The sequence below is a fragment of the Nerophis lumbriciformis genome, linkage group LG17, assembly GCF_033978685.3.
Source record: "Nerophis lumbriciformis linkage group LG17, RoL_Nlum_v2.1, whole genome shotgun sequence".
Lineage (NCBI taxonomy): Eukaryota > Metazoa > Chordata > Actinopteri > Syngnathiformes > Syngnathidae > Nerophis > Nerophis lumbriciformis.
In genome coordinates, this window is record NC_084564.2 from 11,334,572 (window position 1) to 11,357,264 (window position 22,693).

The 22,693-nt window shown below is 41.4% G+C and overlaps 1 protein-coding gene across 1 annotated transcript; it reads right to left on the reverse strand.

Moving 5' to 3' along the window:
- Positions 1–269: 269 nt before the first annotated feature.
- eif2a (eukaryotic translation initiation factor 2A) lies at positions 270–22,461 on the reverse strand. Its single transcript, XM_061972466.1, has 16 exons — positions 22,374–22,461; positions 22,009–22,078; positions 21,856–21,927; positions 21,645–21,763; positions 19,139–19,238; positions 18,985–19,067; positions 14,601–14,674; positions 14,382–14,526; positions 8,906–9,022; positions 8,675–8,831; positions 8,515–8,599; positions 5,311–5,643; positions 5,132–5,236; positions 4,931–5,062; positions 679–744; positions 270–600 (listed from the first exon to the last, which is right to left on the reverse strand). Exons 1-16 carry the CDS (start codon positions 22,399–22,401, stop codon positions 535–537), a joined length of 1,752 nt encoding a protein of 583 aa, XP_061828450.1. The 5' UTR covers positions 22,402–22,461; the 3' UTR covers positions 270–534.
- Positions 22,462–22,693: the final 232 nt, after the last annotated feature.

The window sequence follows — 22,693 nt, forward strand, 5'->3', positions numbered from 1 at the left end:
CAACTGAGCTGCTATGTAAAAAATAAATAAATCAAAAGTATAGGAAATTGTATACTAGGTACATGTACATTTATATTACAAGAATATTCAGTTACATGCGGCCCTAAATGGCAACCATAAATATGATGTGGCCCTCCGTGGAAAGGTATCATGAATGAATGTTTCATTGAGGTCAGTTATGAAACAAATTTGAGAATAATGGACTTTTTTGTCATTACTTATGTACAATTAAAAAATATGAGGTGTTCACACCAAATCAACTGCACACATTTGATGCTCACAAATTCAAATTTATTCAACTAGACACATGCTAAGAAGCCATGGTGGAAAAGAGGCTTTTATTGTGTAAGTCACACCCTCGTCATCGTTAAAAATGAAACTTGGGTGGGTCCACTCGCGCATTTCAGTGTCCGACCTACCCCACGATCCTCTGCAGCGTACACAAAACATCCCATTGGTTCTCCAGTGGCTGGTGGAGGCCTTAGCCCCGCCCTCTATTGTGGGTGTGTTGCATGATGGACAGGGGGCGGGGCCTTAGTGTGCCAACTCTAAGTCCTTCAGCTCTTCCAGCAGCTGCGCCTCCCTCTGCATCTTCTCCAACTGTGGACACATAAACAGGAAGTGCTGCCATGACTTCCTGTGGAAGTCTGCACGCCATCAGCGAGAAGGCCGCCTCACCTGGCTGTTCTGCAGCGCTTTCCCGGACGCTCGCTGCTCCTTCAGCTCCTCGATGGCTTTCAGCTTCTGCACGACACAAACACGTGACACACTAGTAGCCAGGGTCCAGGGGCCTGCCGGTAGGTCCAGGACAAAGTCCTGGTGGGGGGTTCAGGCTTCGCCCCCCGACGCAAAATGATTATTAGCATTCAGACAGGTTAAAATGTTGCTAAAACCATCACTTTTCTATCAGTCACAGTGACTTTTCAAAACAAAAATATTACAGCAAAAATCAAATGGGTTGATTGACATGTTTATTCTGTAAGCTAACTTCAATAGTTTGAAATTATTTTGACAGTTAATGCCAGTTATCCTGTCAACCTTTCACAAGACTTCAATTTGTTAATTGAAAGTATAAACAGTATAAACACTTTTTACAGTAAACAAATGGTAAAACAGTACTAAACAATTCCATAAAAAAAAAAATTGGTGTCATTATTAACTTTCTGTCCAAACTTGTATAATCTACTGCCTTGTTCAATTGTAAAAAATATTCTGTGCCTAAAATTCACATTTCTATCACAATTATCATACTGTAAACATGGTAAGCTAACTTCATTAAAATTAATAGTCCTGTCAATAGCATGGAATTACAATTCAAATGTAGTTTTTTTGTAAGCCTTTCAAAATAATTCAAAATATGAAAAATTCATGAAAATTAATTTAAGCCATCAGACACTTGAAAAGTGGCACATCACATCTCTAATGTAATCATTTTAACTTTTCAACAGAAATAGCACTGCGAAAATATTAAGGACATACTTCTGTATTTTGGTAGTTATGCTGTCAACATTTAACAAGATTTCTTCAACTTGGACTTTTTTTTTTTTTTTTTTTTTTCCAAGATGGCGGCGCGCACAGACGCAGCGGCTTACGGCTCTCCATTTCAGTGCTCTTTCTTCCTTCTTTTCTTCATGTTTTTTTTCCTTTTGTGCACCACCTGTACTGCAAACACCCGGTACACCCGCCAGTCACTCTTGGATATCGGTAACTCGCACCAGATATCTGTTTCGAGCGACTTTCACCACGAGCACAACATCCCAGATGACATAGCGAGAGCACAGGGCTCTCCGTGGTTTGTTGTCGGGTCTGGGAGACGGCGCAGACGGAGGAGGGAGAGGAAGCAGAAGCGTGGCCGCAGGTCCGGCGTCTTGCTCAGGCTTAGGAAACAACGCCACAAGCCACCTCTACCGAGCCTGTTCCTCTCTAATGCCAGATCCCTTGTACAGAAGATGGACGACCTGGAGTTACAACTTGCTGGAAACCGCTATGTTCGGGACTGTTGTGCTATGATTATCACCGAAACCTGGCTTCACCCGGAAATACCCGATGCTAGCATGCAGCTAGCCGGACGCACTCTGCTCCGCCGGGACAGAACTAAGGACTCCGGTAAGAGCAGAGGAGGGGGGCTCTGTATCTACGTGCATGAGAACTGGTGCAACAACGGGACAATCACTGAACAGCACTGTTGCCCGGACGTGGAGTACATGTCTGTTAGATGTCGGCCTTTTTTTCTCCCGAGAGAGCTGTCTGTTGTTATCATCACGGCTGTGTATATTCCACCGGACGCCAAAGTAAACACAGCGCTCTCTCTTCTGCTGAACACCGTCAACGAACAGCAGCGGGCCCACCCCGACGGTGTTCATATCATAGCAGGGGATTTTAATAAGGCCAATCTGAAGACTGTACTCCCTAAGTTCTACCAGCACGTGAAGTGTTCTACAAGGGGCAAGAACACCCTGGACCATGTGTATACCAACATAAAGCACGCGTACAGAGCTACACCCCTCCCCCAGCTTGGACAGTCAGACCATCTTTCCCTCCTGCTCTCTCCTACCTACACCCCCATCAGACGCCAGGCCAGGCCTATCACAAAGACTGTTATGACCTGGCCTGACGATGCACTCCCCAAACTTCAGGACTGCTTCCAACACACAGACTGGGACCTCTTCCAACAACAGGAGCTGGAGACAGCCACAGGAACGGTGCTGGACTACATAAAGTTCTGCATCGGGAATGTGACTGTGGAAAAAACCATCCGGGTTTACCCCAACAAGAAACCCTGGATGACCAGCCAGGTCCGCACACTCCTCAGGGCCCGCGACGCAGCCTTCAGGTCAGGGGACAGGGCACTGTACAGTGTTGCTAGAGCCGACCTGAAGAGAGGGATTAAAAAAGCAAAGGCGGACCACAGGAGGTGCATAGAGTCCCATCTGTCCAGCAAAAACTCACGGGAGGTGTGGCAGGGCATTCATGACATCACGAACTTCAGAGGCTGCAATATGACAACTGCGGATCAGAGTGCGACACTGGCAGAGGAGCTTAACTGTTTCTTTGCCCGTTTCGAGGACGCCATCGCTGTTGCTCTCCACTCTGCTCTGAACCACCTGGAGCAGCAGCAGAGCTACGTCCGGATGCTCTCTGTGGACTATAGCTCTGCCTTCAATACAATAATCCCGGACAGACTCTGCAATAAACTGGACACTCTTGGCCTCCCCCCTCTCACAAACGCCTGGATAAGGGACTTCCTAACGGACCGACCCCAGAATGTGAGACTTGGCCCGCACCTCTCATCCTCCCGCACGCTGAGCATCGGCTCCCCACAGGGCTGTGTGCTGAGCCCCCTCCTCTACTGCCTTTACACCCATGACTGCAGTCCGGCCCACAGTGACAACCTTACCGTCAAGTTTGCCGACGATACCACAGTGGTCGGGCTCATCTCCAGGGGTGACGAGGCTGCCTACAGAGAGGAGGTCCTGAAGCTGACGGCCTGGTCTTCGGAGAACAACCTCGCTCTCAACACCAGCAAGACCAGAGAGATCATCGTCGACTTCAGGAGGAGCAGCACCGACCCTGCCCCCCTCTACATCAACGGTGAGCGTGTAGAGAGGGTCCACACCTTCAGGTACCTTGGAGTCCACATCTCTAATGACTTCTCCTGGACAGTCAACACCACATCAATCATCAAGAAGGCTCAGCAGCGGCTACACTTCCTTAGAGTCCTCGGGAAGTACAACCTGAAGCCTGACCTGCTGCTGACCTTCTACCGCTCGTCCATCGAGAGCCTGCTGACCTACTGTATTACGGTATGGTACGGCAGCTGCACTGCAGCAGACAGGGAGAGGCTGCAAAGAGTGGTCAAGACGGCTCAGAAGATCATCGGCCGCCCTCTCCCCTCTCTGACGGACATCTACACCTCCCGCTGCCTCAACAGAGCCAGTGCCATCATCAAAGACAGCACCCACCCTGGCTCTGACCTGTTCCACCTGCTGCCCTCTGGGAAGCGCTACAGGTGCATTAAAACCAAAACAAACAGGCTAAAGAACAGCTTCTTCCCCAGGGCCATAACCATCCTGAACGGACTGCCTCATTGTCCCTCATAACTGCCTTCTCTTCGGTGCAATAACCCATTCCACCAACCACCCTGTTTTTGTTTTGTTTTTTCATGTATATATTCATTTCACACCATATTCATTGCACTTCTACATTTTTTAAATTTTTATATATTTGCACATTGTTTTTCTAGCATGCACACATCGCACTGTATGGAATGGCCTCAATCTCGTTACCTTGCGTAATGACAATAAAGCTGATACTGATTCTGATTCTGATTCTGAAAGCATAAATAGTATAAACACTTTTAACAGTATAACAGTACTAAACAATTCCAATAGATAACATTGGTGTCATTACCTTTTTGTGGCTAAAATCCGAAAAACGTTGAAAGTTTTCCACTTGTATCGCTAGCAACGGCATTAGACTTGTGTTCTTTTGTCCCAACGTGGTCTTTTACATCGCTAATTCCTCCGTGTCCGATCGAAAAATCTTGTCTGCACAAGGTGCAAATCGCGTAGTTTTCACCCTTTTTGGAACGGATAATTATTCCCGGATAGGCTTTTGAATATTCTTCACGGAATGACTGCAGTTTTCTTTTCGGTTTAAGACTCGTTTGCGATTTTTCCCCGGCTGATTCCATGATCGTTCGCTCGTTTGGAAACAATGGCAACAGGTGCCTCGTGCTTGGCAGCGGTGCTATAAATAGCCTCGCGCATTTAAAAAAAAATTTTTTTTTTAATTAATGAAAAAACGTATTTTTTATCACTGCAACCGTAACCCGGAATAGGTTGATGAAAACCGTACTAATTACGGGAAAACCGGAGTAGTTGGCAGGTATGCCGCAGCGTCACGTGACCACACTCACGACGGCCTTCACCTTCTTGACATTCTTGATCTTCTTGTCCGTTTCCGAGACGCCGGAGCTCGGCTCCGATTGGCTGTTGGCGACGGGGGCGGGGTCGGGGGCGGACGGAGGGTCGGACGGGGAGTCCGGCTCCGGCTGAGACTTCTGGTGACAGAGAAACAAAGATGGCGGTCCGAGCGACGCACACGCCGAGGCGGGCAGGCGCAATGTTACCTGTTTGGCCGCTTTTCGAGCTTCCCGTTTTCTTTGGTGCTTCAGGGCTGCTTTGGACAAGTTCTTGTCCGCCGGACGCTGGTTCTGCGGCAGCTCCTCCTCGTGCTGACGCGCACACCACGGTGTCAAGACACGCCACATTTCGCAAGCGCTTCCATGGTGTCACGTGATGGCCTCACCAACTTGGAGCTGGCCGACGGCGGGAGGTGCCTCAGCGCGGGGGGGCGGTAGGCCTGCGTGGGCGGGGCCTGCGTGCTGCCCAGCTGACTGGGCGCCGCCTGGAACTTGACCGCCTGCTCGGGGAAGACGCCGTCGGGGAGGGACTGCCAGCGGACTTCCCACAGCTCGGAGCCGGCCGGCGCTTGCCACTCGTGCAGCACGGAGCCCGTGTAGTGCCACACCTTGTAGCCGTTGCTGACGCGCAGACGCGGCGCGCACGTCGCCGTGACAACGTGCTCGCCGTCGGGACACCAGGAGAAGTAGGTGGCGTCGGGAGCCTGAGGTTTGGACACCTGTGGACAGGAACAGTCTGTGTGAAGTCGGCCCCTCCTTATCCTTGCAAATAATAAAATAACACTGCCATTCCTTTGTGCTGTCAAAAATGTGTTCATATTTTTGGACGAGTGACGTCATCTAGCCCAAATTTGTCCCAAGTGTTTTTGTCCAACTGTTACATGTTATTATTCATGACCCGTCAAAATCTCCCCAAACTAGTTTGTGCTGCACAACATTCAGCTCCTTGTCAATGTGGCTGGATTTTACTTTTTAAATGGTTTCTTATTGTAGCAATATGGTTGATAGGGTTAAGGATTTCTGATCGTTTTGTGAGGGCACCAAAGTGGCTTCTGTGTGTGTGTGTGTGTGTGTGTGCATGTGGGCAGTGCTTGTTTTTAAATAGGAAGTTGATCCATCACCTCCTTGTTATGTTTGATATACAGTACTGTATAGCACTTTATATTGTGTTCAAAGTGTACAAACCTTCACTAAAATATGGACTTTTGTATTTATATTTACATTGTTTCTTATGGAAAAAGTTGCTTCACCATACAAACTTTTTGATTTAGGAACCCTGTTGAAAGTTAAAGTACCAATGATTGTCACACACACACTAGGTGTGGTGAAATTATTCTCTGCCTTTGACCCATCCCCTTGTTCACTCCCTGGGAGGTGAGGGGAGCAGTGAGCAGCAGCGGTGGCCGCGCCCGGGAATCCTTTTTGGTGATTTAACCCCCAATTCCAACCCTTGATGCTGAGTGCCAAGCAGGGAGGTAATAGGTCCCATTTTTATAGTCTTTGGTATGACCTACTGATCTCAGGGCGGACACTCTAGACCACTGAGTAGGGCACAAACACGCAAATGTTTTTTTTGTCTGTTATAATTTACATTATTAACGTCTTATAATTCATAACCATCCATCCATTTTCTACCGTTTGTCCCTCAGCCTCGTCAAAATCAACCCAGAATTGTGCCAAACGTTCGTAATGCAAATTTTTTTGTCTAACTACACATTTTTTTGTTATTCACTATTATAGTTTTTATGTTATTACCGTGTTATTATTTATAACCAGCCCTCCACCCCCTGTCAATACCTCCCTAAACATTTGTGCAGATTTTTTATTTTTTTTGTCTGTTAGTTTATAGACTTAGGCTTATGTTGTAATGTTTTATTATTCATACCCTGCCCCCCACATTGTCAACATCTCCTTAAACCTTTCCCATTTGTTTTTTGTCTGTTATAGTTTCTATTATTAACTTTGTATTATTCATAACTAGTCTCCCCACCTTGTCAAAATCGCCCCAAAATTGTCCCAAAGGTTTGTATTGCAAACATTTGTTGTGTAACTATATAATTTTTGTTATTACTGTGTTAATATTCATAACCAGCCCCACCCACCTTGTAAATATCTTCCCAAACTTGTCCATTTGCTTGCGCTACATTACAAAATATATCTATTATAGTTTTAACGTTATCACCGTGTTATTATTCATAACCAGCAAGCTAGCCGTCCTTGTCAAAAGCTCCCCAAACTGGTTTCATTCATTTGTTCAATTTCTATTTGACCTTTGATCCCTCAGGCTGTACTGCATCAAAAAGCGACATCAGTGTGTAAAGGATATCACCACATGGGCTCAGGAACACTTCAGAAACCCACTGTCAGTAACTACAGTTGGTCGCTACATCTGTAAGTGCAAGTTAAAACTCTCCTATGCAAGGCGAAAACAGTTTATTAACAACACCCAGAAACGCCGTCGGCTTCCCTGGGCCTGAGCTCATCTAAGATGGACTGATGCAAAGTGGAAAAGTGTTCTGTGGTCTGACGAGTCCACATTTCAAATTGTTTTTGGAAACTGTGGACGTCGTGTCCTCTGGACCAAAGAGGAAAAGAACCATCCGGATTGTTATAGGCGCAAAGTTGAAAAGCCAGCATGTGTGATGGTATGGGGGTGTATTAGTGCCCAAGACATGGGTAACTTACACATCTGTGAAGGCGCCATTAATACAGGTTTTGGAGCAACATATGTTGCCATCCAAGCAACGTTACCATGGACGCCCCTGCTTATTTCAGCAAGACAATGCCAAGCCACGTGTTACATCAACGTGGCTTCATAGTAAAAGAGTGCGGGTACTAGACTGGCCTGCCTGTAGTCCAGACATGTCTCCCATTGAAAATGTGCGGCGCATTATGAAGCCTAAAATAGCACAACGGAGACCCCCGGACTGTTGAACAACTTAAGCTGTACATCAAGCAAGAATGGGAAAGAATTCCACCTGAGAAGCTTCAAAAATGTGTCTCCTCAGTTCCCAAACGTTTACGGAGTGTTGTTAAAAGGAAAGGCCATGTAACACAGTGGTGAACATGCCCTTTCCCAACTACTTTGGCACGTGTTGCAGCCATGAAATTATAAGTTAATTATTATTTGCAAAAAAAAATAAAGTTTATGAGTTTGAACAATTCATATGGAAACGGGGTTTGTATATATTACCGGTAGTATAATTATTTTTTGTTGCATGGACAGGGTTTAAAACATATTTTTGAAAACGGATTCTTATCTAAAAATAAAACACTTTTTTCCTTTAATTACCTTTTCTTTCTTTTTTTATCGATTTTTGAAAATTGTGACTCGATTTAGAATCGGGATGAATAAGAATTGCGATTTAGAGGTGAGGCGATTTCATTAGAGTTAACCAAAACATTATGGGGAGGGTATTGACAAGGTGGATGACGTGACTAATGATAAAAAGTATTTTGGAATAACTTCCCAAGTGTAACGGCACAAACAAATATATTTAAAAAAAAAATGGCAGGGTTATTTTAAACTTTTCAACAATTCCACACAGGTGGGGGGGCGGGGCACTAACAACAACGCCAGTCGTCCTCACCTGTTTGTACTTCTTGGCGTCCCAGACCTCCATCTGGCCTCGCAGGTTCCCAAAGCCGGCAAGGACCAGGATGTGACCCTGCGGACTGGACCCGCCAACCGGTCAGACTCGTCTGAGCAGGAGGAAGTTGCACGAGCTACACGCAAGAAGTTCAACTCACCTGTAGTAGGCGGCGTTGCGAGGTCCCGTCCCAAAGTCAAAAACCGGGTCACACTTGAGGTTGAAGACGGTGGCCTTGGCCGGCATGAATCCGTACACCACGCAGAACTCACAAGAGTTTGGACTCCACGCCGCGTCGTAGATGGGCCCGTTCTTAGCTGCCTCAGAGACCACAGAAGTTGACGGGGCGAACAATGGGAGAGGAACGTCATGTGTGGGTGGGCGCGCTCACCTAGCGGAACCTGCGCCGTCTCGCCGTTGACAGCCAGGTAGTGCAGCATCTGCTCGCCGTAGTAGGAAGCGCCGCTTTTATCCACCTCCGTGCTCGCCGTCACCAACAAGGCCGAGGCTGCGGCGCAAGGTGAGGAGATGTCAGCCGTGTTGTCGCTTTGACGGCCTGCAGCGGTGGTTCTAGCTAGCGCCGACTCTCACGTATGCTTTTGAAAATACGACATACTTGTGAACTAGGGCTGGGCGATATGGCCTTTTATTAATATCTCAGTGGCCTAGAGTGTCCACCCTAAACGTTTACAAGTGTCTGTGTTAGTATTATTAACTTACAAGAGCATTCTTTTTGTATTGTTTCAGTGTTGTAAATTCGCCAAAACGTCACCGTGGAGTTATTGAATCTGTTTAGCTGATTGGAAAGCCAGCTTCCACAGCTAGTGGGTCCATGACGATGAGTTCTCTTTTGCTTGATCAGCCGTTTTACTGCTGTGTCACAGACACTGTTTCATACCTGCCAACTTTTGAAATCAGAAAAACCTAGTAGCCAGGGTCCAGGGGGCGCAGGCCCCGGTAGGTCCAGGACAAAGTCCTGGTGGGGGGTTCAGGCTTTGCCCCCCGACGCAAAATGATTATTAGCATTCAGACAGGTTAAAATGTTGCTAAAACCATCACTTTTCTATCAGTCACAGTGACTTTTCAAAACAAAAATATTACAGCAAAAATCATATGGGTTGATTGACATGTTTATTCTGTAAGCTAACTTCAATAGTTTTAAATTATTTTGACAGTTAATGCCAGTTATCCTGGCAACCTTTCACAAGACTTCAATTTGTTAATTGAAAGTATAAACAGTATAAACACTTTTTACAGTAAACAAATGGTAAAACAGTACTAAACAATTCCATTAAAAAAAAAATTGGTGTCATTATTAACTTTCTGTCCAAGCTTGTATAATCTACTGCCTTGTTCAATTGTAAAAAATATTCTGTGCCTAAAATTCACATTTCTATCACAATTATCATACTGTAAACATGGTAAGCTAACTTCATTAAAATTAATAGCCCTGTCAATAGCATGGAATTACAATTCAAATGTAGTTTTTTTGTAAGCCTTTCAAAAGAATTCAAAATATGAAAAATTAATGAAAATTAATTTAAGCCATCAGACACTTGAAAAGTGGCACATCACATCTCTAATGTAATCATTTTAACTTTTCAACAGAAATAGCACTGCAAAAATATTAAGGACATACTTCTGTATTTTGGTAGTTATGCTGTCAACATTTAACAAGATTTCTTCAACTTGGACTTGAAAGCATAAATAGTATAAACACTTTTAACAGTATAACAGTACTAAACAATTCCAATAGATAACATTGGTGTCATTACCTTTTTGTGGCTAAAATCCGAAAAACGTTGAAAGTTTTCCACTTGTATCGTTAGCAACGGCATTAGACTTGTGTTCTTTTGTCCCAACGTGGTCTTTTACATCGCTAATTCCTCCGTGTCCGATCGAAAAATCTTGTCTGCACAAGGTGCAAATCGCGTAGTTTTCACCCTTTTTGGAACGGATAATTATTCCCGGATAGGCTTTTGAATATTCTTCACGGAATGACTGCAGTTTTCTTTTCGGTTTAAGACTCGTTTGCGATTTTTCTCCGGCTGATTCCATGATCATTCGCTCGTTTGGAAACAATGGCAACAGGTGCCTCGTGCTTGGCAGCGGTGCTATAAATAGCCTCGCGCATGGCATTCGGAATGGCTCGATAGGAAGTTACGGGAAGCAGTGTCGATTGTCATTGTTGTTACGCGATTTCGTGAATAAAACTTAAAAAAAAAATTTTTTTTTAATTAATGAAAAACCGTATTTTTTTATCACTGCAACCGTAACCTGGAATAGGTTGATGAAAACCGTACTAATTACGGGAAAACCGGAGTAGTTGGCAGGTATGCTGTTTGGAAACAATTAAGGTATGTAAATAAACATTTACAGAATTTTTCGTACCGGTACCTATATATGCAGCTTATACAATATTTTTTTTCTTCTAAATTTTAGTGGGTGTGGCATCTACAGCCAGGAACATATGGTACATTGCAAAAACTGAAATCTAAGTAAGATTAAATATCTCAAATAAGGGTGATATTTGCTTATTTTCTGTCTGATAAGATAATTCTTCTCACTAAGCAGATTTTCTGTTAGAGTGTTTTACTTGTTTTAAAGGTTTTAGTCCTAAATGATCTCAGTAAGATATTACAGCTAGTGATGGGTCCGGCAACACCGATGCATCGGCGCATGCGTCGAGCTCATAGAGCAAAACCCTGTGTCGGTGCGCGTACCGCTTTTAGAAAGTCACGTGACCGATCATGAGCTGTTTTGGTCACGTGACCGATACGCGAACTGTGTCGCACTGACGCCTCCTCTGTGCCCTGTGAGCGGGTCTTTTCTACAGCCGGAGAAATAATAACTAAGAAGAGAAAGCGTCTAAAATTGAATACGTTGGAAAAACTGTTTTTTTTGTAATAAAAATGTGTAAAAAAAAAAATAATAATAATTTCCAGGTCCACAAGCATGTGGACCTTCAGGCACGTACCTGGTGGACGTTTATTAGCACGCTCGCTACGCTAGCATGGTTAATACTTAGACTTAGACAAACTTTAGATCCACAAGGGAAATTGTTCCACACAGTAGCTCAGTTACAATGATGGAAAGTGCAAGGATGGAAAGGAAAATGCAGGTATAAATAGACTAAATATAGCGATATAAAATAACATATATACGTAATATTTATAAAATATATGTACAGTATATTATATATACTGATATATTATATTATGTCTATATCATATATACAATATATAACAATTACCATGTACAATATTACAGTATATGTGACAACTGCAGCATAAAATAGAGAGTAAATCCAGCAGAAAATAGAAAATAAACATTAAAAACAAAGAGAAGTAGCTAACATAGAAGTCGATTCCTGAACTACATCAGGTGTGTCCAAAGTGTGGCACTTAATAAGTGAGGCATTTAATATTTCATTATTACATTTTTTAACAGCCCGCAGCACATCCTCAAAAATACTATTTAAAAAACAAACAAACAAAAAAACAAAGAAGTGGAATAAAATAGCACACATGAGAAATGTAACAACACGTTCTCTTAGATTTCCATGTTATGATACATGTTCACATTATTTATTGACTGTATCTAAAAAAGATAAAAAAATATATTTTTATCTACGGTAAATGAAGTTATGAAATAATCCTAAATGAAATACAATGACTTGGTTTATATTATTGTATATACTAGGTCATAAAATCAGTGTCAGTTGAGTCGGTTCATAGGTTGCCTGTAGGGATTTTTAATGTCCAGCAGATATCAGTATTTAGTGACACAGTATCGACACAGTATCAATACAGTTTTGCAATGTGTCAAAACGCTTCATGAAGCCTCATCAACCCATCACTAATTACAGCTTGTTGCTGAGATTTGATGACCTATATTGAGTAAAACATGCTTGAAACTAGAATATCAAGTGTTGCAAAGCTGTGTCATCAACACTCACAAGTATAAAACTACTTTTTTTTAAAGTAATAATTTCTTATTGTAAGCATGTAAAAACTAAATCATGTCTTTGACCCAATTGTGTCTCATAATTAAAACAGATGACAGCCAAATGGACTTTGCTGTTTTATTTTCAATGAAACAAGAGAAAATGCGTACTCATATTAGGGATGTCCCGATCGAGGTTTTTGCACTTCCGATCCGATACCGATATTGTTTTTGCACTTCCGATCCAATACCGATACTGACCGATACTGGCCTATCCGAGCATGTATTAAAGTTTAAAGTTATTTAGCCTACTTAGTTGTCAGAATCATGTTGAAAAGGGTTTTAGTACTCTTGATAACAACTAGCCAGCTGAATTAGGGGAGTTTGAATAATACACAATGGTTGGTAACAAGAAACTGACCTGTTTATTCAAGGATAAACACAAAATAGACAAAATTATACATGGCAAACAGAAATGGCATCATTGAAACTAGGGCTGGGCGATATGGCCTTTTTTTAATATTGCGATATTTTAAGGCTATATTGCGATACACGAGATATATATCTCGATATTTTGCCTTAGCCTTGAATGAACACTTGATGCATGTAATCACAGCAGTATGATGATTCTATGTGTCTACATGAAAACATTCTTCTTCATACTGCATTAATATATGCTACTTTTAAACTTTCATGCAGAGAAATGACAACTAAAAAAAATCACTATTTTTTTTCATACGGTGTTGATGTGGAAATGTTTGCCTCGGCATTTTGATGGTGTGGGCGTGTGGCACCGAATGCAGATAAGCGTCTCGACAGACGTTACAATATTTGAACAATGATGACAAAAACTGTTTTCTCTGTCGTGTCCGTGTGTCGAAAATTGTTATGCGCTTATTTTTTTATTTGATTTTGTGCGTGGCATAGATTTGCCGTGCGCAGAGGACGTTTGAGCAGGCGCGCACCTTAGCGGCTGCGCTAGCATCACAGCTAACGTTAGCCATGCTGCTACATCGCTCTCTGCTGGTAGAGGGTGTATACGTATGTGACGTATGACGTGACAGTATGTGACGTGTGTAAGAAGGTGCGCTCGCTGTCTGTGAGAGGGAGACACAGGAAAGAGTGAGAAGAGCCTGTCGTGTAATGCCAGCAGCTAAAAGCAACTGCGTGAGAATCCACAGACCTGTGGATGTGTTGAAGGTGTGCTGGAAAATGCGGAACGGAAATTAGGGCGCAGCAGAAAAGTGGAATGTATTATTTAAATCGGTGCGTTGGAAAACACGGACCGGAGTTTTTTTTAAAACTGGATCTGGATCGGCATTTTCCCATGCCTTGCCGATACGCATTTTTTTGCAAATATCGGCGGCCGATTCGATCCAAATATCGGATCGGGACATCCTTAATATCAAGTGTTGCAAAGCTGTGTCATCAACACTCACAAGTATAAAACTACTTTTTTTTAAAGTAATAATTTCTTATTGTAAGCATGTAAAAACAAAATCATGACTTTGACACAATTGTGTCTCATAATTAAAACAGATGACAGCCAAATGGACTTTGCTGTTTTATTTTCAATGAAACAAGAGAAAATGCGTACTCATATAGTAGTACAGTTTTTATTAGTGATAATATACTTATTTTCAGGTTATTTTGGGTTAATTGAGGTTAGCTAATTTTACTTGTTTTGGAAAGTCTTGACAAGCCAAATGTTCTTGTTCTATTGGCAGATAATTTTGCTTAGTTCAAATAAAATACCCCTCATTTTTGTATTTTTTTTTCTTGTTTTTGAACACTGACTTTTTGCAGTGTAATCCTGTTATACTGCGAGGCGGACGGATCAGGAGCAAGCCACTCTCGTCCCCAGCTTCATCTGAACAACATGTTTTTTTTACCACAAATCATCCTAAGTCTGCATGTCTTACCTTTCTTGTTCCACAGCAAGCTGACCCGATCCGCCTTAAAGAAGCTCTTGTTGGCCAGCGCCGCGCTGGAGTCGCCCAGCGCCGGGTACTGGTACAGGCGAACAAATGATGGCGCGCCTTTGCTTCCCTGGACATAGATGGCCACCTGGAGGAGCAAACGGGATGAAGACGGCGAAGGATGAGACTGGAATTCTAGGAAGAGCGCGTTGGATTCCTCACCTTGCTGGGCTGGCTGCCTGGCGAGAGCGCAAAGTCTGTCACCTTCTGCATGTGAAGCTTGTTGGCGATGGCGTCTGACAAGAAAAACAGTCGACCTTCAGGCACGTACCTGGTGGACGTTTATTAGCACGCTCGCTACCCTAGCATGGTTAATACTTAGACTTAGACAAACTTTAGATCCAAAAGGGAAATTGTTCCACACAATAGCTCAGTTACAATGATGGATAGTGCAAGGATGGAAAGGACAATGCAGGTATAAATAGACTAAATATAGCGATATAAAATATAACATATATACGTAATATTTACATAATATATGTACAGTATATTATATATACTGATATATTATATTATGTCTATATCATATATACCAGTGACGTGCAGTCACTAGAGGCAGGTGAGACGGGGCCTCACCTGCCATCATGGGAAGAAAAAAAATGTAAAAAGAAAAAAAAAAAATTAAATTGTTATATGTATCCAGTGATTATACTATAAAGTTATTTTCCATTTAACTTCACCAGTTTTAGATTATTTTTATTCAAAATCGCTGAATTTTCACATTTGCCGTTCAAATACTGAGAAGAGACGGTGCGGTGATCAGCAGCCAGTTGAGGCACGTCACTCAGTGCCGCAACATGGATTGCGCAATGACTCGGCTAACTGCTGGCCTGCTGTGCAGTGAGACTGTATTGCTATATTAATTATATTATACATTTCCATAGTTTAGTTAGCTGAGGTATATAATGTACAGTGTATTTTGTCAACAACTGTATGTGTGTAAAGTATTTCTTGTGCTGAGCGATCATAAAACGGCTGCAAAAGACACACTGTGTGAGGCTCGCCTCCTGCACCCCCGCCGTAGAATTGTTATATCAACTAAAGCCCACACTTAAACTTTCCACGTGCAAGATTGAATCTATTTTAAAAAATTATTTCATAAGAAGCCAAAAAGTGCAAAAACAATAATGTTGGTGTTGGAGGAGTTGTGAATGACTGCAGGGACACAACATTAGATTACCTAATTCACAACTCCTCCAACACGAACATGATTGTTTTTGCACTTTTTGGCTTCTTATTTTGTAACCTATTTTCATGGGCTTTCCTCTTTGTGATGTTAAGTTCCTGTTATGCGCTGTTATACAGTATATGCCTTGAGCTCTTATTTTGAAGGCGCTAAGAGCGGAAGTGATGTCACGTTGCGGAGGTTTTTGAAAGAAGGTAAATGAAGTGGTCCTCGTGTAAACTGGAGCCTCCGTGTTTGTTATTTTGTAGTTTCATACAGTATAGGGGACATTTATAAACACTCGGTTACACTTTTTTAAATAGATTCAATCTTGCACGTGGAAAGTTTAAGTGAGGGCTTTAGTTGCGGTGCATGGACTTAATTTCTAAGTAAAGGTAAGACCATAATAACGTTTTTTTTAATTAAATGTGCTTTTTTGTGTGCTACAGTTTGTATGTGTAAAGTTAAAGTTAAGTTAAAGTAGCAATGATTGTCACACACACACTAGGTGTAATGAAATTTGTCCTCTGCATTTGACCCATCCCCTTGATCACCTCCTGGGAGGTGAGGGGAGCAGTGGGCAGCAGCGGCGCCGCGCCTGGGAATCATTTTTGGTGATTTAACCCCCAATTCCAACCCTTGATGCTGAGTGCCAAGCAGGGAAGAATGCTGGTATGAGCTTTTAAACATAACCCGTTAACTGCTGCCAATCAAATGGTGAATAAGATACTCTTTAGGGTTCATATGTTTGTAAATCTGACTGTGATGAAGTCAGTGCCTCACCAGCCATCAACCTCACCGCACGTCACTGGTATATACAATATATAACAATTACCATGTACAATATTACAGTATACGTGACAACTGCAGCATAAAATAGAGAGTAAATTCAGCAGAAAATAGAAAATAGACATTAAAAACAAAGAGAAGTAGCTAACATAGAAGGCGATTCCTGAACTACATCAGGTGTGTCCAAAGTGTGGCACTTAATAAGTGAGGCATTTAATATTTCATTATTAAATGTTTTAACAGCCTGCAGCACATCCTCAAAAATACTATTAAAAAAAACAAAGAAGTGGAATAAAATAGCACACATGAGAAATGTAATGGGAAAACGTTACAATGTTGACTCTAAAAAGACAAACTAGGCATTATTCCAAAAATAATAATGAATCAAAATCAATGTTTTATGACTTATTGACTTATTCAAGCCTCCAATTATTTAACATCAAAAATTCCATTTTGAAATCCATCCATCCATCCATTTTCTACCGCTTGTCCCTTTCGGGGTTGCCGGGGGTGCTGGAGCCTATCTCAGCTGCGTTCGGGCGGAAGGCGGTGTACACCCTGGACAAGTCGCCACCTCATCGCAGGGCCAACACAGATAGACAGACAACATTCACACTCACATTCACACACTAGGGACCATTTAGTGTTGCCAATATATTTTTTAGAAAAAATATTGCATATTTTGTGTGTTTGCCATAACGAAAGAGCATAAAACAACAACAAAAAAAACATATTTTTATTTATTTATAAAAGACGGATACATCTGCAGTTGATCTAGAGCAGGGGTGTCCAAACTACGGCTCGCGGGCCAAGTGCTGCCCGCCGACATTTTCAACTTGGCCCACGAGACGGCACCGGCCCGGTGTTTCCATATCACATACAATTAGCCAGCGGCCATCTGGTAGCCAACGAAGGTAACTCAAGTCAGTGCCAACATGCACATACATACATATACACTAGAGATGCGCGGATAGGCAATTATTTCATCCGCAACCGCATGACAAAAGTCGTCAACCATCCGCATCCACCCGAATTAACATTTAATCAACACCGCACCCGCCCGTTGTTATATATCTAATATAGACGATGCAAGGCATTAGTGAGGTTATAAAGCTTTTGCCTGTTAAAGAAAGGCGACTGATCCAATGCAGCAATCATCTGGGAGCCGCGCTGAGCGCACCTCCAAGCGCGTGGAGGTGCGATGTCCCTCGCACCCGGGCTCGCGCCCGAGGCTTCAGCGCGCACCGCGGCGCGGCCTAGCCCTAGCGGCTCTCGCTGCCGGCGACGGCCGGGTATGGGCCCGACGCTCCAGCGCCATCCATTTTCAGGGCTAGTTGATTCGGCAGTTGGGTTGTTACACATTCCTTAGCGGGTTCCGACTTCCATGGCCACCGTCCTGCTGTCTATATCAACCAACACCTTTTCTGGGGTCTGATGAGCGTCGGCATCGGGCGCCTTAACCCGGCGTTCGGTTCATCCCGCAGCGCCAGTTCTGCTTGCCCCACCCCTTTCGTGAGCGCACTGCGCGCGGAGTGACCCCTGTTACGCGCCCCCGGCAACGGGGGTGGCGGGCAGGTAAGCTGCGCGGGCAGGTAAGCTGCGCGGGCGGAGCGCGCGGAGTGACCTCTGTTACGAGCCCCCGGCCACGGGGGTGGCGGGCAGGTAAGCTGCTTACCTGCTGCGCGTGACGCCGGCGGCGGCGAAGGCGGACAAGGCGGGGTGTCGTGCGGTGGGCGCGGTGGTGACCCTGGACGTGCGTCGGGCCCTTCTCGCGGATCACCTCAGCTACGGCTCCCGGTGGGGCCCTCTCGGGGGAAGAGGCCTCGGTCCCGGACCCCGGCGAGGCGTCCCTTCTCCGCTCCGTAAAAGTGTCCATCTCTTCTTTTTTTTTTCTTCTTCTGTTGTGGCATATGCTGCAGGTGCCTGCTCGTTTTTCGTATGTGGGTAACAACATTTAACTATGTATATATATTTCCGAATTGGTTTAACTGCCACCCGCCTGAATCTATTTAAAATCTAATTTTTTTTTATTTCAACCGCCCGACCCGACCCGCGGATAAAATCTAATTTTTTTTTATTTCAACCGCCCGAACCGCGGATAATCCGCGGACTCCGCTGTTGTGTCCGCAAACCGCGCATCTCTAATATACACACACACACACACATTTTATAAGCCCAATGCAGCCCCCAGTCAAAAAGTTTGGACACCCCTGATCCAGAGACTTCATCGGAAAAAACAAATGGCTTATTTTTAACACTTTTATGAGTGGGGCCCTTTTAGATACCCAAACATTTTAGTGGAACTTTTAGTTTTTAAGAACTGTAATTGCTCAAAAAATAGGAATTAACTAAAATCAATGTTGTTGAATTTTCTACTGTATCTATACAAGTTACCAAAAACTTCTCATCAAAAATTGAGGGAAGATATTGCATATATTAGTTTTTTAGACGTAAAAACAGGCTTTTAACAATAAGGGCATAAAATATCTAGAAAATAAAAAACACAAAATGCCCCCCGCACGGTCTAATTTTATCAGTGTGGGAAATGTTTGGCCCCCCCCCTGTGCTACATGGAGGCTCACGGCGTCTTACTGAAGTCGTTGTCCTCAAAGAAGTGAAGCTCGTTATTGACGCTCCTTGCCGCCAGCGTCTCGTCATGAGACCAGCTGGGACACCTGCAGGCCAACACAAGGGGCTTCAAAGCACGCTAAGCATTCGGGCTAAAGCGAGCGTACTTCACACTCACCACGAGTCCACCTTCTTCTGGAAGAAAGCTTTGAGGAGTTGACCGCTTGGCAGCTCCCACAGTTGCAGGTTGGCGTCGCCCTGAGCGGCCTGCGCACTCTCTGACACAGCAAGCACTTTCATCATCATCATCATCATCATCATTACAATAATCCACTACCATATATACATACATACATACATACATATATACATATATATATATACACACATATATATATATATAGATATATACATACATATAAATATATAGATATATACATACATATAAATATATACAAATATATACATACATACATAAATCTATAAATATAAACATATATATATATATAATTGTATATATATATATATATAAATAAATACATACATACATACATATATATACATATATATATATATACATTTATATATATATATATGTATATATATACTGTATAGAGGCTCATGTGTGTCTTTATAAAACAAGCTTTTTTTGACACTAAGTTACGTAACTGAATTTTTTGCATTTGAATTTTGTGAACTGAATTTTTTGCACATCAAATTGTAGGGGTGTGAATCTTTGGGCACCTAACGATTCGATCCGATTTTGATTTCTGGGGTGACGATTCGATTCATAATTGATTCTTGATTAAACACGATTCAAAGCGATTCTCGCAATGTGTGATTTGGTGTAAAAATTATAATGAAAGCTCCTTCTGGTTGCATGGAGATGGCCTAAAACCTCTTCGTAAAAATTCATTATATAAAAAAACCCAGAAGGAAAAAAAAAAAATACTAAAAAAATATAAAATAATATATATATATATATATATATATATATATATATATATATATATATATATATATATATGTATATATAAAAATGATTTTTATAAAAAAAAATATGGGGAAAAAAAAAATATATATATATATATATATATATGCTTTTTGTATATATTTATATATATATATATACATATATTATTTTTAAAAATTGCTGGGGGAAAAGAAGATGTACAGTATATATATATATATATATATATATATATATATATATATATATATATATATATATATATATATATATATATATATATGCTTTTTATATATTGATTTAAATTTTAAAAATTCCGAATATTAATTAAAATAAAAAAAATTACAAAAATATAAATATATATTTTTAGTATATATATATATATATATATATATATATATATATATATATATATATATATTTTATTTTATTTTTTTTATTTTTTTTATCGATTTTTGAAAATTATGATTTAATTTATAATCCGGATGAATAAGAATCGCAATTCGGATGTGAATCAAATTTTTTGTGCACCCCTATCAAATTTGTCGACAATTGCATTGAACAAAAATCTGTGAGCACAATATTGTTTTAAATTACGGGGAAATATATTTATATATGCTTTTTATATATTGATTTTTATTTATTTAAATTCCAAATATTTCAAAAACAAAAAAATAAATTACAAAAATATACATATTTATATATATATATATATATATATTAAAACAAAACAAAAAAATATGTACATATATATATATTTTTAAATCGAATACATTTTTTTTGTGCACCTCTATCAAATTTGTTGACAATTGCATTAAATAAAAATCTGTGAGCACAATTTTTTTAAATTACGGGGAAATATATATATATATATATGATTTTTATATATTCCATTAATCTAAAAAAAACAGAATATTAAACAACTATATGTATAGTATAAAAATATACATATTTTTTTTATATATATATATATATAATTATTTTTTTTATTGATTTTTTAAAATTATGATTCAATTTATAATCAGGATTAATAAGAATCGTAATTCGGATGTGAATCAACTTTTTTTGTGCACCCCTATCAAATTTGTCGACAATTTCATTGAATAAAAATCTGTGAGCAAAATTTGCGTGTTTAAAAATTCAGTTTGTTAAAATACATTGTTTTAAAAATTCAGTGCAGAACTATTTGTCGCTTCAAAACTCAAGAACCACTTCCCGTAAATCAAGATGAGACCAACGGATCCTGTCTCAGAAGGAGCCAATGAGGTGTCAAGTTTGCAGTCACATTGCACGGGTCTTACCAAGAGGCAAGTTATGCAGCACTCTTTGGCTCCTTCTGAGACAGGATCCATTGCTTCAGTCTGAGTTTACCGAAAGTGGGTCTTGAGTTTTGAAGCAAACAATATTTCTGCACTTACATTTTTTTTATGCTGTATTTTTACACACTAACATTTTAAAAGCACTGTATTTTCACAGACTGAATGTTTAAACCTCCGATGTTTTTGTTTATAAAAATAGACAGCCTAATATAATGTAAAAAAATTCACAGAATTTAAACAGAAAAAAATAAGTGTCCAAAAATAAAGCTATCAGAATAAAAGACACAAATTAGCCTCAATATATATATATATATATATATATATATATATATATATATATATATATATATATATATAGTGTCAATTCGTTCTGCACTCCATTAGTCGGGTCTTACTGGTGTATGGCTGCCAGGTGACCAGAATGCTGCCGAGAGGAGAAAACTGCAGCAGGATGGTCTTCGGAAGGTCAAAGGTTGCCACCGGGGAGCCGTCTGACGTTTTGACCACTGACACACTGATGGAGCAAAAAGACAAAATGCAACAGCGTGTCTGTGCGCAGGCCTTTAAAGAGCTTATTTGGTTCTGAGCCAGTCAAGAGATAGTTACACTTGTCCATTGCACCAAGCGAACAACGCGCCGTCTCTGCTGAATGTCACACACTTGCTCGTCGCTTTGTCCCTGTTACACACACACACACACACACACCAATTAGATGCAAGGTGATGACATCATCAATGACGTCATTGGTGACCAGGTAACCTGTGGAAGGGGGTGTGCTCCTTGCATGATGGAGGTCCACAGAACAGAGACGTGCCATCTGATCCACGCACTGAAGAAGAAACACACAATCAAGCGTCAATCAAATAATCATGATGTTCTTCTCTCGGGCTTTATTTGAATGAGGTTGGTGAAAGGTAATACAGTTGGGCGATACTAGAAATGTTGGTATCGATCCGATACCAAATAAATACATGTAAAGAAACAAGTTTAACGAGTTTGTTTGTTTAAGTAGGAAACGCGTGTGTGTTTTAAATAGAGACCCGGACACCAATAGAGGGGATTTTTGTACAGAAATGGTGGCAAATGAACGATACGGGAAGCCACATGGAAAAATGAAAACCAACCTGCTAACAGCGGCACTGGGGGCGCCATGTTCACGTGTGACGGAAGTGGAAAGGACTTTGACCGGAAATGCGTCACCGGAGGCGGGTCGTTCGGTGCCACGTCAGCGTTGAACCCGGGGTTTTGTGACACGTATTTTAGAGGAAAAAGTGCAAAGTCGATTAATTCCTCATCGATATATTTTTAAAAAGAGCACACTAACCATTACGTCATTTGAGTGAAAATGTATTTTATTTTTAAAAGTGATTTTGTAATTGACGATCTCTTTTGACAATTCCCACTTCCTGTTTCAAAAATAAACGTTCCATTAAGTCCCCTGTGG

What these genes read in the sequence shown, in the direction of transcription:
- eif2a (XM_061972466.1), bottom strand. Translation starts at nt 22,401, where the DNA reads ATGGCGCCCCCAGTGCCGCTGTTAGCAG. An exon ending in CCCAGTGCCGCTGTTAGCAG is followed by an intron (nt 22,079 to 22,373) that starts GTTGGTTTTCAT and finishes TTTCTTCTTCAG; the next exon opens with TGCGTGGATCAGATGGCACG. An exon ending in AAGCGCTGCAGAACAGCCAG is followed by an intron (nt 601 to 678) that starts GTGAGGCGGCCT and finishes ATGTGTCCACAG; the next exon opens with TTGGAGAAGATGCAGAGGGA.